General features: G+C 55.2%; 2 protein-coding genes across 6 annotated transcripts in view; both read left to right on the top strand.

Moving 5' to 3' along the window:
* The first annotated feature begins 975 nt into the window (after positions 1 to 975).
* LHX1 (LIM homeobox 1) lies at positions 976 to 8,845 on the top strand. The gene is made up of 5 exons (XM_003912874.5): positions 976 to 2,603; positions 4,523 to 4,749; positions 4,846 to 5,123; positions 6,443 to 6,608; positions 6,994 to 8,845. The coding sequence occupies exons 1-5, from the start codon at positions 2,434 to 2,436 to the stop codon at positions 7,371 to 7,373; spliced, it is 1,221 nt and encodes a 406-aa protein (XP_003912923.1). The 5' UTR covers positions 976 to 2,433; the 3' UTR covers positions 7,374 to 8,845.
* A 4,243-nt stretch (positions 8,846 to 13,088) lies between these two features.
* Positions 13,089 to 14,103, top strand: part of AATF (apoptosis antagonizing transcription factor) — a 174,791-nt gene continuing 173,776 nt past the window's right edge. For all 5 annotated transcript variants that reach the window (XR_004179278.1, XR_002517868.2, XM_003912875.4 and 2 more), the window contains exon 1: positions 13,089 to 13,425. Coding sequence is in view for 3 of the 5 variants with exons in the window: in XM_003912875.4 (XP_003912924.2) it covers positions 13,335 to 13,425 (91 nt within the window). In the remaining 2 variants the exon portion in view is untranslated. The remainder of the gene's footprint in view (positions 13,426 to 14,103) is intronic.

Below are 14,103 nucleotides of genomic sequence, written 5' to 3'. Positions count from 1 at the left end.
GGTTCCCTGAGGAGTGAACTATGGAGGGTGTGGTTTGCTGTTGTCTGGCAAAGCCGGTGTCAACCCGAAGCCTGGACAGAGGAGGACTGGAATCCGGGCACACGCTGCCCATACACTGCACGCCCATCTACTGCAGCCTCTTCGTGGCGTCCTGGCATCCCGCTCCTCCTTCCCTCTTCCCAACGCCACGACCATCACCCCCAGCCGCCGTTGGAGCCCCCGGTTTCCCGCCTAGTCGTTTGTTTTTGTACGTAAAAGGTGTCTCCGGATCACAGTTTTCTCACAACTTTCTCGCCAGGGTTGCAACTCCTCACCCGTGGCGCTTCCCGGTCCACTCCTTACCGCGCGCCGGCGCCGCGCCTCCGGTCTCCCCGCCCCCATCAGGAAACCGCCCGAATCAACTTTGCGAGAGTGCTCTGCGGGAGACAGACACTCAGCTCGCCCAGGACCCGGACCCTGTGGACTTTGGATGGATTGGGGGAGGGGACACAGAAAGAGGGACGGGAGGAGGGAGATTCTGCTGCTAAGCGCCCCCTCCCCCTCCAAAGATGTGCGCTGTGCCTGGAACAAACTTCCAGGTCTAGAAAATAAGGGGGGACAATGCCAACAGCCGCTGAATTGCAAAGCCCAGCAGTGCAGCGGAGCCGCCTGGGATTCCGGATCCGGCTGCACCCCAACCTTCCACAAGGCTCGGTCTTGGACTACCCCTACTCTGCAGCAGAACTCTGGCCTCCACCTGCGCCTATTCCCGCTCTCTCTCTGTCCCTCCCATCGAAACCCACGCCTTACCGGAGCAGGAGGGGGCCCGGGCACGGTGCTGCCCGCCGTCCACGCAGCGCGGGGCCGCGGGTGCCGCCGCCACTGATCCTCTAAACGCGGTCTCCCCGCACTCTCCCGGGCCGGGGGATGCAGAACGGTTTACAGAGGGACCGCGAGGCGCTGATTGGTCGCAGGCCGCAGTGACGTCGGCGGGCGCTGCATTAAGGCGAGGGGGCTTCCAGAGCTCAGCCAACAGCCAGGAGCAGTGACCGAGCCGCCGGAGCTGGGGAGAGACGCACCAGGGCGGCGACTGGGCCAGGAGACCAGGGACTGAGGGACGCGCCCGGGGAGGGCCAGCAACGAGCCGCGGCCCGGGCGGCGACAGCGGCGGTCGGCGCCGAGCCGTTCCAGCCGCCGGCCTACTGTAGCCGCTGCGCCAGGACATTTTTTTTTTTTTTTAAGCTCTCCAAGCTGTCCCCCTCCTCCCCGACTCCTCCCGCTGCAAAAGAAAAACAAAAAACAAAAAAAAAAAAAAAAAAAGGAAGGAGGCTAGAAAGGAAACCCAGATTTGCCACCACAACGAAAAAAAGAAGGGGAAAAGGAAAAGGAGAGAAAGTCGAGCGACTGTGGGGTTAGACGGAGGCAGCCAGAGCGTGGGCCGAGCGATGCGGGGCTGTACGCCCAGGCGGCCGCGAGTTGTGACTGGAGCCACGATGCACGGCCAGGCGCGGTGAGAAGCCAGCCCGTAGTGCCTCCCGAAGGAGCCCGGGCGCAGGGAGGGTCGCCCTGAGGACACGGAGGCCGCCAGGCAGGCCAAGGGCCGAGGTGACTGGGCTGGGGCGGTAGGGAAGGAGCGAGTGCGCCTGGCTGCCTCCGCCCGGAGTTGTCCCTCTCTTTTCGATTGACACAAACACTTCTCCAAAAGCGGGGAAACCTAAGCAACAAGAGCAATCAACACCAAGCTCTTCCTCCTACCCTCCCTTGTCTCCCTCCCCCCTCGTTCGGCCCTCGACCCCTCCCCCAGGCCCAGCGCGGGCGCTCGGCGCGTCCGGACCCGCGGCGCGTTGCCGGCAGTTTAGGATCCAAAGCTTCTCTGCTCCTTTTGTTCTTTCCTTTCCTTTTTTTTAAAAAGAGGGGGGAAATCCCAGTGGTGGGCAGCCTGGCACGCACACACGCGCCCTCATACCCCGACAAAAGCAGATGCACTTTGACTTCTGACAGCTCTACCTCAAGCCCGGGAGAACTCAGCGGCGCTTTCCTCGCAACCCGAGCTCGCCGAGTCGTCGTCGTCTTCTTCGTCTCCGTTTTTATTTATTTATTTCCGTTCCCGCCGCCGTTCTCGCCGACCTTCACTCCTCCGCGGGCTCTGGGCAGAAGGGTCGCATTCTCGCCCGCCTGAGACTTCTTTTCCTCGCCCCTGGAGCTGAGGAGGGGCAGCTATAGCCCGGGGCCCCGGGACTCCCCGGCTGCACACTTCACTGAAGCGCCCGCAGGCCCCGATCAGCCTCGTTTTCTCCACCCTACTTTGATTTCCTGGTGCGGGTTTTGGCTTGCACGGCCGAGTGTGTGTCCTCTTTTTGGAGAGACTGGGGAGTTCGTGCCGGTTGTCTTCAGGAGCCCTGGGCTCTACTTTGTCCCGCTCTCTCTGGGCCGCATCAGACCAAACCAAAGACCATGGTTCACTGTGCCGGCTGCAAAAGGCCCATCCTGGACCGCTTTCTCTTGAACGTGCTGGACAGGGCCTGGCACGTCAAGTGCGTCCAGTGTTGTGAATGTAAATGCAACCTGACCGAGAAGTGCTTCTCCAGGGAAGGCAAACTCTACTGCAAGAACGACTTCTTCCGGTGAGTACTTTCCTCCCACGCCTCTGCTGCTGCCTCCCCGCGGGCCCTTCCCGGCCAGCTTCGGATCAGAGGTTAGCGTGGCCTCGCAGCTCAGTTAGGAACTGCTTCTAGAGAGGGCAGCCAAGTCCCACGGGCGCCAGCCTCTCCGCCAGCTGGCGCGCTGGGAGCTCGGGACGCGGCCCTGCTTGCATCCTGGAAACTATGGGTCTGGGTTTGGCTGCACGTGCCTGGGAAGAAAGGGTCTGAGCCTGACTCTGCCCAGAAGCCCCTTCAAGCTTGGAAGAGACAGGGCAGCCTCGGGCGTTGTAGTCCGGACTGCTGTCTTTCCCGGAGCCAAGCTCTGCAGCAACTGCATTCTCCAGGCCTTCGGGGTTGTTTGCCTTCCAGGCTGAGCCCAGGCTCCCTCCCAGTCACTACCTTTTCCGACCCTGAGCGGTCTTGGCGGGAAGCTCCGAGCCTTTTGCGTAGAGTGTCTGGGCCACCTGCCCTGTCAGCGGCAGGAAAGAACTTGGCCTTAAGGCCGATCCTGCATGCCCGGGGGTCTTCCCCAAACCCGACAGGCCTCCGAGTGCAGACCTGGCCAAACTGCCTCACTGTAGCCTGCGAAGTGCCCGGAGTTTTTCCCTGCTCTCCTGGCTGCTGAAGTTGTCTGGTGGTTCGGCTTCAGCCCCAGGCGACTGCGACTCCCACGGGCTCCGCTCAGCAGTCCTCCTAGGAAACTGCCAGCCACAGCCAGCAACCTCCTTGCTGAAACCTGGGGGAAAGCCGAGACCCCCAGCTTGCTGGTGGGGAGACTTCTCCCTACTCCCCTTATCCGTTTAACATTTTAATTATATTATCTTACACTCACAATTTTGCCACTCCATCCACACAAACACACAAGTCAACAGAGAAGAACGGGCGCAAATGCGAATTGTAATTCTACCCTACGGATGTGAAATCTCGCAATTTACTCGGCGTCAGCCGAGTCTCTGGTTTTCTAAGTTTGTGGTCACAGTTCAAACCAGGGAGCAGGGAGGAAGAGGGATTCAAAGCCACTCAGAGGGCCAAGACGCGCTGTCCCCAATGCCGCTCCAGGCTGGGGTTGGGTTGCGTGGAATCATGAAGCAAAGCTCCGTGCTCGCTGGTATTTCGGGAGAACGCGCGGGCTGAGCCTCTGACCCTCCGCAGGCTGCTCGGTTTTCCTCTGCAATGACTGGATCATAGCGGGAGGGTGGCAAACCGTACTCGTACCCGCTGCCAGTGGGTCCCTGAGGCCTGGCCTCCACAACCCGCGGCAGGGCGCCCAGAGCCAGCTCCCGCGGCTCCCGCTTTTGCCAACCTGCCCCGCTTCAGGCAAGAGCGTGGCGGCGGCCCCGCTGTGGCTACGGGGGTCTCTCCGCGGCTATGTTTGTTTACCAACAGCGGGACTAGACCTCGCCAACCCCACGCCTGTGTGCGGGTCCTTTTGCGGTGAAGGAGAGAAAAGCAGCGCTCCGCGCACGTTTATATAAAGCTCTAACTATAATTCGACTTTTCTGAATCTAATAGGAAAATAAGTGTCCCCTGTTCCCCCCCACCCCCCCACAGGCCACTGCCTTGCCACCTTCTTTAGACGATGCATCTTTCCTCTGGGATAACGCTGGGAGTGAGGCTGGGGCTTGGGGGGCAGCTTGGGCCCCTGGCTCTAACCGCGTGTGTCTCTTCCCTGACTCTTCCCTGGTGCCGTGCTGTCTCTCCTGCTGCCTCCTCACCTGCTTAACCGGAATTCTGCCTCTCTTTATCTCTCTCTTCCCTTATTTCTCCGCTCCATTTCTCCTCTCCTACTTCCTCCACTTTTTACATCTTCCCCCTCTCTCGCTGTCATCTTTCTCCCCGCCTGTCTCCCCGCTGCCCCTGGCTGACCCATCCCCTCCCCCGCCCCCGCCCCACCCCCGCAGGTGTTTCGGTACCAAATGTGCAGGCTGCGCGCAGGGCATCTCCCCTAGCGACCTGGTGCGGAGAGCGCGGAGCAAAGTGTTTCACCTGAACTGCTTCACCTGCATGATGTGTAACAAGCAGCTCTCCACTGGCGAGGAGCTCTACATCATCGACGAGAATAAGTTCGTCTGCAAAGAGGATTACCTAAGTAACAGCAGTGTTGCCAAAGAGAACAGCCTTCACTCGGGTGAGGCCCCAATTCCCGGCTGGCTAGGTGCAAGCAGGTCCTGGGGGAGAAAGGCTCGCCAAGGCCCCGGCTCATCTGTCCCTTCCCTCTTCTCAGCCACCACGGGCAGTGACCCCAGTTTGTCTCCGGATTCCCAAGACCCGTCGCAGGACGACGCCAAGGACTCGGAGAGCGCCAACGTGTCAGACAAGGAAGGGGGTAGCAACGAAAATGATGACCAGAACCTGGGTGCCAAGCGGCGGGGACCGCGCACCACCATCAAAGCCAAGCAGCTGGAGACGCTGAAGGCCGCCTTCGCTGCTACACCCAAGCCCACCCGCCACATCCGCGAGCAGCTGGCGCAGGAGACCGGCCTCAACATGCGCGTCATTCAGGTCAGGCCCCGGCGCGCCTCTCCATCCCACAGAGGCCCATATTGCCACTTTGGGGACCCAGGCCGAGCCCGGGAGACCCCAGAATCCAGAGAGAAGTGAGAGATGGAGTCTGGAGGTGGGGTGCCTAGACACATCCCGAGCCTGCGGGACCTATGAAATGCCTGATGCCTTAGAGCATCTAGAAAGCCCTCTTCCCAGCCCGACAAAGGTGATCGTGGCAGTGGAGGGGGAGGGGCGGGAGCTCAGCCAGAGACTGGAGGAGGGGAACTGTTGAACACTCTGGAGAGAGTGGGGAGCCCTCTTTCTGCACATACCCCACCCCCATCTCGGGTTCTCAGAGAAGTCTCAGTGTCCCCCAGAGTCAATCAGTGCCTCTACCTTCTGCACAAAGTCAACGCCTTCTAAGTCTGCAACTCCAACTTTGTGATCGTTGCTCCAATTAGACAAGCCCCAGATCAGGGACTTCCCCTCCAAAGAGAGGTGCTTCCGCCAGGAGTCAGCTTTGCTTCCAGCCAGTTGGAGTGAAATGGGGATGGGAGGCCACCTGGAGGCAGCTGGGCCTGTGGGAGGAAAGGAGGTGAGACTGCTGAAGCTCCAGGCCAGGGGAATCTCTGGCTCAGTGCTAGGTGTCCGGTTAACCGGGCCTGGATGCCCTGCGTGGGTGTGGGTGGATGTACCTGCCTGGGAGGCTGGCCGTGCGTGTGCACATGTGTGCAACACGGAAGGCCCTGAGGCCTGCGGGAGACTGTGAGAACGTGTGTGCATGAATGAGAAGTTGTGCGTCTGTGTCACCATTGGCAAGAGGCTGTGGATAAGTATGTTTGGCACTGTGAGATTGTGCATGGGTGTGAAAAGGAGATTGTGGGTTTTGGTATTACAGGCTGTTTCTGTGTCTCTGTCATGGCTGGAGGAGGGTTGCTGCAAGAGACCGTGAAATGGAAGCCCGGTGTGTGTCTGACATTATTTTGGAGAGGCGTAGTCTCTATGTGTGTACAGCCCCAGAGAAACTGTAACTCTGATAGTGTGACTGTTAGAAAAACCCCAGCTATACCACAACTGCCTCCCTCCAGACAGGGCGGCCTGTCCAGGTCCTTCTGTGGGATTCCTGCTCATCATTGATTGGCTCAGGGTCCACCCTGAGTGGTCCTAGTTGGAGATCGCCCTGTCACCACTACCCTACACACACACACACACACACACACACACACTCGCGCGCGGAGTCGGCCAGCCAGGCGGTGGAGGGGTGTTGGCTAGGCCTGGAGAACCCCGGGGTCGGGAGTGGAGTCTCGGAGGGCTCACCCCGCCGCCATGTGCTGCAGGTCTGGTTCCAGAACCGGCGCTCCAAAGAGCGGAGGATGAAGCAGCTGAGCGCGCTGGGCGCCCGGCGCCACGCCTTTTTCCGCAGTCCGCGCCGGATGCGGCCGCTGGTGGACCGCCTGGAGCCCGGCGAGCTCATCCCCAACGGCCCCTTCTCCTTCTACGGAGGTGGGTGCGCGTCGAGCGGCGGGGCGCGGCCAGGTCGGGGCGGGCTTCGTTAGAAGCGGGTGGCAGCGCGAGGGGCACGCCTCCTTCTCTGTAAGCCACTGGAGAGTCGGGGCGAGTAGGGCGAAGGCTGGGAATAAATCAAGGGGAGGCGGCGAGACCGAGGGCCCAATTCCCGGCCCTGAATGACGGGGTTGGGTGGTAAGGGGCAGCTCCCGGGTTTGCGCCCAGCCTCTTCCCTGCACCCAGGCCCGCAAGGGCTCCCCGCGATCGGCGAGTTCCCCGCGTGGTCTTCCTCAGCCCGCCGAGGGCGCGCCTTCCCTCCCTTTGGGTCCCGCCGGCCCCCGGCCGGGCCCTGACGTCCTGCTCTCTCTCCGCCGCTCCGCAGATTACCAGAGCGAGTACTACGGGCCCGGGGGCAACTACGACTTCTTCCCGCAAGGCCCCCCGTCCTCGCAGGCCCAGACGCCAGTGGACCTACCCTTCGTGCCGTCGTCTGGGCCGTCCGGGACGCCCCTGGGTGGCCTGGAGCACCCTCTGCCGGGCCACCACCCGTCGAGCGAGGCGCAGCGGTTCACCGACATCCTGGCGCACCCACCCGGCGACTCGCCCAGCCCCGAACCCAGCCTGCCCGGGCCTCTGCACTCCATGTCGGCCGAGGTCTTCGGGCCTAGCCCGCCCTTCTCGTCGCTGTCGGTCAACGGTGGGGCAAGCTACGGGAATCACCTGTCCCACCCCCCCGAAATGAACGAGGCGGCCGTGTGGTAGCGGGGTCTTGCACGGTCTGCGGAGTTCGTGGTTGTACAGAAATGAACCTTTATTTAAGAAAAACAGAAAAAAGAAAAAAACATAAAAAGCAAGTCCCCATCCCCTTCCTCCAGCCTCGACAACCATTCTCCTTCCGGATGGAAAAGGGGGACACGAAATAGCATCCAAATCGGCCTCGAGGTGGGATTGGGATCCGCGCACTGGCTCTCGACGTGCAGAACTGGAGCTCCCCAAGGGAAATGCAGACCTCTCCCCAACTCCCACCTGGACCTAGATCCGTGGACAGACCCCGCGGGCGTGTGCGCCTGGCAGGCGGGCGGCGAAAAGACGTCCAGGGCAGCCGCGGGTGCGCACAGCCATTGGCGATGCCAGGAGCCCTGGGGAGGGAGGCCGTGAGCACAACCATGAGGGAGGTGAAGCGGCCCGGGGCGCTCCCGGGTCAGCCAAGAGGGTTCTAGCTCTGGGATATCCCTTATTAGTGTTGTCTCAGAGTTCAACAACAACGACAACAAACTCTTATAGCTTCAGAAACGCCGACCTGCCATGCATCAGGTGGGACTATATATATATTTTTTGTCTATCTGGATTTTGGTTTTTGTTTTTGCCAAAATTGCAAAATTCTAAATGTAAAGCCCTCCGTATCAACTCTTCTACCTTCACAAAACTACACACACACACATAAACACATACACGGACACACTCGGTAGGATGGTCTCCAGCCAGACCGCTCAGTAAAATGACTTGAACATCAGCTGTACAAGAAAAGTATTCTACCTTCACACACAAAAAAGTTTAAAAAAAAAAGACTATTGAACTAAAAACAGTCAACTGTTTACGTATAATGTTAAATTCAGGAGTTCAGTGTTTTACTAATATATCCTGTTTTCAAACCTCTTGTTCGAAAACAAAATGTTTTGAGCAATCAACCAAAATTGTTCCTTTTCTTTTCCTGTAGATGTTCTGACAGACTTGCAGGGCTTTCGGCTCACTGTGCTAGTATGTAAAAAGGTGTTGTTTACACGAGGCAAAGAGAAAACATGCTATTCAGACAGTTGCCAAATAGAATAATTATAGCACAAATACTGTAAAGGTGCCTGGCACCAGCAACCTGAGAAAGTGTTAAAAAAAAAAAAAAAAAAGTGTTACAAGGTTTAAAAAAAAAAAACATCTTTGCTAATTTTTGTCCTGTTGAACATTCATGGAATTGTTAATATGACTTATATAGACCCACACAGGTTTTATTTTTGTGTCTTTAAAATAAAAGTCCAAAATATTTAAATTTTATGGTCAAATATGCAGTCAACAGCTGCTACTTTTTCTTTATATATTAAATTTCTCATATGTCTTTTATTGTTCTAATAAACCTAAGCTTGTGTGACCTCCAGTGCATATTAGACCATTCACTGTATGAAAGAAAACATGTTGAATAAATTTGTGAGTTTTTAATAAAAATAGAAAACCTGATGTTTAGATAATTGGCGTGTTATTTGATGTGTTCAAAGGGGAGCCCTGATGGGGAGCTGAATGGGTCCTCAGAAGCCAGGTGGAAAAGAGAGGCAGGATTGGGGTAATATATCTGTCTTTGCCTTGGCTGTGGCTGAAACCTTTTGCTAATGCCAGCCAAGCTTTTCTCTGTGGCTTCCTGCTGTTATTAGCTACAGATTTGCATCCTGTGGATTTAACTGATATCGTTGAAGAGATGTTTGCTGATAAGTTAATATAGAACTTGAAATAGAAATCAAATCCATGGCTACAAAATGAGTGGTCCAGGTCTGTGATTAGGCATGAGATCCAAGGCATTCCCTCTTTCACTCTCCCTGCACATGCAAAACTGGGCTTGTGAAGATCAGATACTTGTAAATACATAGTTAGAGATGGTCCTTTTCAGTTTCAATTCATTTCCCATAGATAATCTGGCTTTCTAGTTTGGTGGTTTGAAAGATAATGTAAAGGCTTTCTAATTTGATCGTTTGAAAGATAATATAAAATGAAGGTATAGTACAGCTAGAAATGAAATATTTTAATCCCTTTCACAGAACTGATATGAAATTGTTGTTTTGTAGTATTTGTTACCTTTGAAGTTCCCCAGAAGGAAAACTCTTTTGCCTGGCACAAGATACATATTAGCTTCTCTGAAAGATGAACAAAAATTACTAATATAGAAATCAAATTTCAACTGGGAGTTACCAAAAGCTTCTAAAAGTAGCTCAATTCTTTCCAGTCCTTCATTAGACTTGGAAGAAATTTGAATATTTTATCTACTATGAAATACTCTTGTGGATGTTTGTGTTTCAGTATCAGATGCTATTAGAGTTCCAGGATTTCTTTTCCATATCACCGAGATTTCACTCTGGATTATTTATTTCCTTATTTAAAATGTCAAAGGTTTGACATTAAATGGTATATAATTTCCAGTGCTGTTTTCAAATTTTGTTAAGAAACAGCTAGGTTTATTTTTCCTGCAGAGAAGGCTTTAAAATAAGCAATATTTCACTGCATCCATATGATGGCTTATCTAATGGGGGAAGAGGCTATCCGGGAGGAATCTGGTAGTGTTCTTTCAGAAATAAAAATGTATGAAATACAAAGGAGACTTTTGAAACTCCCAGCCTCTGCATGCAGCACACTTCTTTATTTGCTTTATATGCAATCACTGGATCGGCTTGTTTTTACCTTTTTAGCATTTATATACATTATATCATAGCTAACTTTCATTATTAGCCTCTACTCTCTAGCCCCCTTTAAAGACATTCATTGAAATGAACTGCGCCCATTGGGAAGCTGCTTTTTTCCTATCAAGGCTGCTGAATTATTTAGCAGCTTTATTGTGGAATCGGGGTATTTGATAAGAAGCGTTTTCGAGTTGGGCACACGATGTGGATTCGATTCTTCTTAACTCCGTGGCAGTGGCGCAGTCTCTCCCCTCAGCGCGGGATTCAGAATCCTGGCGAAAACCCGAACAGGTGGCAACGCTCAGCAGTCAAATTTGGAACCGAAGGCCCCAAGGAGGAGGCCTGGAAATGTCAGGGCCTGTTCTCCTTCCCATCAGTGCTGTGCTGCCCACCTCTGGCCCCGAGGTGCGAGGACGCGCAGCACCATCCCCAGGCGGAGCTCCCGCGGGAGGCGCGGCAGGAGGGAAGCGCCACTGCGGTCCCCTTCTTGCCTGGGAGGGCAGCCTGGTTTCTCCCCGCGGCCATCTTAAAGCCACCACCTCTGTGCCTCTCGCCACCTGCCTTCAGGGTTCCAGCAGCAGGGGGCCACCATCTGCTCTGGCGAGGGAGCTGAAGCTCACCCACCCAACTTCTCTGGGCTGGCTGCCGCTGGGGAGCTGCTCCGGGTGAGGCACTTGGGGAAGCATTACCCGTGGAGAGCCAGGACAGGCATTGCCAGGGCTGGGACTTGAGCGTGGACAGCATCTGAGGAGAGGCAAGGGGGAACTTGGTTTTCCTAAACTCTTGAAACTCCTCAAGTGAGCAGACGTTTGGGACAATTGGAAGGTGTCATCCCTTGCCCATCTTCTGCTGTGCCTAATCACCCGCCACTTTGCAGCCCTTGGAGGGCAGGCAGAGGGACTGTGGACTGGGTGTCCCTCTGCCTTCTCCAGAGAAGGCTGTTCTGTTGGGGAACTGCTCACCCTTATTCTCCTCTCCCTGTTCCTCTCATCTGCTCTCATCTCTATAGCAGTCAAAGGTTGAATCTCCTTGCCACAGTCCACTCTCCATCTCCATCCCTACCCCATCAAGAAGCCCTTCCCCCACCAACTCAAGACACTGGAATGTGGGTAGGGAGAGGCCCCCAGAGGGAGTATTTGAGAATTTGCTCCCCCGACCCTTGCCTCAGCTGCTCTCAGTTGCATCTTAATTCCTAGAATTATTCCCTCTTCCCTCCATTCTTGGAGTCCTCTACCTTCAGTATAAGGTCAGGCAAGCATTTTGGGGGGCCCTGGGATGTGTGTGACAGTAGAGCGGTCTTGATTCCTTGCTAAAATGGCTTCCCAAGTCAGTAGGGACCAGGACAGAGAAGGGAGAGTAAGTAAACAGGTCTATGGCATTTTCTGCCGAGTGTGTGCCCAGCACAGTCCCCAAACTGGCCAGCAGTGTCCTGTTTGCATGACAGCCTAGAGGTGGTCTCTGCACTGACTCACCTCCCTTTCTCTTTTCTTCCTTCTCTTTACCTTGAAGGCCAGGTTTCTAAGCATTATAAGTACCCAACATAGCAAGGGAATAGGATTGCAGGAGGTAGTTTCTTAAACGTGGGGTGGGAGAAACATTTTTGTCCTTTAAAGCCCCATGGCACCTTGCCAAGGACCAAGGAACACACTTTTGCTTGGGAGGCCCAGACGCAGGCACAAGACTGCAAGTACAGAAGAAAACAAAAAACTGTTCTCCTAGGCTAAGTTCTCTTATGGATGGTAAAAAGCAGTTTTCTTCTCCTGAGTCCCCTGCCTAGCCTGGCATTCTTTTCTTTCCATGTCTGAGGGGGTTTACCCTCAGATAGGTTCTCCTTCTCCTCTGCAGCCCTGGTTGTCTTCATTCTTCAAGAGCCACTTTACAGGGACATGGAACAGGCTCCACTAAAGGGGTGTCCTCTTACTGCTCTTAACCCTGAGGACATATGATGATTGTGAAAGTCAGAGATCCTCTCTTGCCTTGGTTTCCATGGGAGACGGTGGAGAGCTGGGGGTTCCCCAGTTGTTCAGCTGTGGGATCCAACTGGCCTGGGCTGTACCCAAGGGGCACTGCCACAGTGCACCACTAACATCTCTTTTCTGAATCCTTTTGAGGCAGATTCTGTTTAGAGGGGTCTAGGTCTCTACAAGCAACCTCCAACAGATACCATAAGAATAGACCACTTTGTAGTAACACTTATCATCCCTTATTGCAGTTTCTGTTTACATGTTTGTCTACCCTGCTAGGCTGATCACCGTGGGGAGAGAATCCAACTTATCTTGTATCTTATCTAGCAGTGCCTGCCACATAGTGGGCAGTCAGGGAATGCTTGAAAGAAAGAGGATGTAAAGCGATTGTGTCTTTCCGTGTGCCGGGTGCAATTACATTTATACTATCAAGTCTTTATATTTTGAGTCTGCCCCTCTAATGGTAGACCTGTATTTTTCTGCATTTCTGCACCTGCTTAAGGTGTCTGAGCATGCCCTCATCTCTGAACAGCAAAGATAATCAATACCGAGGGGTATGCAGTGGAGTAATTCACACCCCACCCCCTTTTCCTTGCTCAGGCAAGGATACTTGGAGACGCTACAGAAACTATCTTTAACCACAGCGATTCCTAAGTATTTCCATTAATAGACGCCAGCAGTCCGCCACACACTTACATGTGCACATCCCCGACACAGGATTCCCAAATCCTGGCCGCTGAAGGGCGGGAGGCGTGCGTCCGGCCTCAGACTACTCTAAATTGGGAAATGCCAAACCTGTTTTGGTTCCCAGTCCCTGCGCGCCCGAGTGCGCACCTGCGGTTTGAGCAGCTTAAGCTTTACTCCCTCCTTCTTTCCAAATCAGCCACCGTGGGCACGGCTAAGCTACGCTTTATTCCTAAGCGAATCTCGCGCAAATCTCGAGGCATATTTTGTACAAGGGTACACTGGCCGCGCGCATCACAATCCCGTCTCAGCTACAGAAGCGGTTACGTGCCCTGGCGTGCTTCCGCACCGCCCAGTCCCGCGCACGCGCACACGCGCCCGCACGGCTCCAATCCCTTCAACCTTCTGCGCGCTTCCGCCTTCATCCTAGCAACGCCCGCAGTGACGCGCAGGCCCCGCCCCCTCCCGCGCGCCTCCCGGAAGTTGCCCGTCCCGAGCTGTAGGGTGGCCTCCGCGCGGACTCTGGTGGTGTCGGGGAATCGGATCTGGGCGAGAGGACCCGACCGGGAGGGAGCGTCGGAGCCGGGGTTTGGGCCGCACATTTAAGGGCGCGAAGCGGAGTGGACCGAGAGCTGGTGACGATGGCGGGGCCGCAGCCCCTGGCGCTGCAACTGGAACAGTTGTTGAACCCGCGACCGAGCGAGGCGGACCCTGAGGCGGACCCCGAGGAGGGTGAGGCCAGACTGGGGCAGGCCACGTGCAGAGCGGTGGGCCAGGCCCTGTGGGGTCCGGGGGCGGCGTGGGAGGGGCGTGCGCGAGGCCGCCGGGCCTGCGTTCTTTCGCTTGGCGCAGAGGAATGTCGCCTCCCGCAAGGCGGGAGGAGGGCTTCGGCTTCTTTTCACACGCACTCGAAACTTAGTGCTCGGCCGGATGGGCGGAACAGATCGAGGGCTCAGGCAGAGAGGAGCTGGTCTTCGGGTTTACTTGCTCCAGGGCTGTTGGAGGGAGCCAGAGAGTCTGCTAGCAAGTTGGAAGTTAGCTTTGAGGATGCCCTTTCTGGTATTGCGTTAGAAAGGGGGAGAAGAAAGTCGCGTGTTTTTAACTCTGGTTGCTCTTAAAAACTAAGTTGGAGACTGATGGAAGGATTTTCTGGTGCTGTTTAAGCCTCTTGAAGTCTCAAGACACTTGTTCAGTGGCTGACGACTGAGACTGCTGTTCTGTAAGCTGATGTTCAGAGTCTAGCTGGGAGTAATCCTGCTTTAGACTTGAGTCAGAAGTGTGAGAAAGGGAGAATAAGGAGGGATAAATGCGAGTGCTGAGCCGTGTCTTAGGAAGATCAGTTGAAGGAACCCGGGGCTGTTTAGCCAGAATAAGCAAAGAAAACTCCCCAAAGAATGGGACAAAGTGAGG

The sequence above is a fragment of the Papio anubis genome, chromosome 17 (assembly GCF_008728515.1).
Source record: "Papio anubis isolate 15944 chromosome 17, Panubis1.0, whole genome shotgun sequence".
Taxonomy (NCBI): Eukaryota; Metazoa; Chordata; class Mammalia; order Primates; family Cercopithecidae; genus Papio; species Papio anubis.
This window is presented reverse-complemented; position numbering and strand designations above follow the sequence as displayed.

What these genes read in the sequence shown, in the direction of transcription:
- LHX1 (XM_003912874.5), top strand. Translation starts at nt 2,434, where the DNA reads ATGGTTCACTGTGCCGGCTGCAAAAGGCCCATCCTGGACCGCTTTCTC. An exon ending in TGCAAGAACGACTTCTTCCG is followed by an intron (nt 2,604 to 4,522) that starts GTGAGTACTTTC and finishes CCACCCCCGCAG; the next exon opens with GTGTTTCGGTACCAAATGTG. An exon ending in CCCCTTCTCCTTCTACGGAG is followed by an intron (nt 6,609 to 6,993) that starts GTGGGTGCGCGT and finishes GCCGCTCCGCAG; the next exon opens with ATTACCAGAGCGAGTACTAC.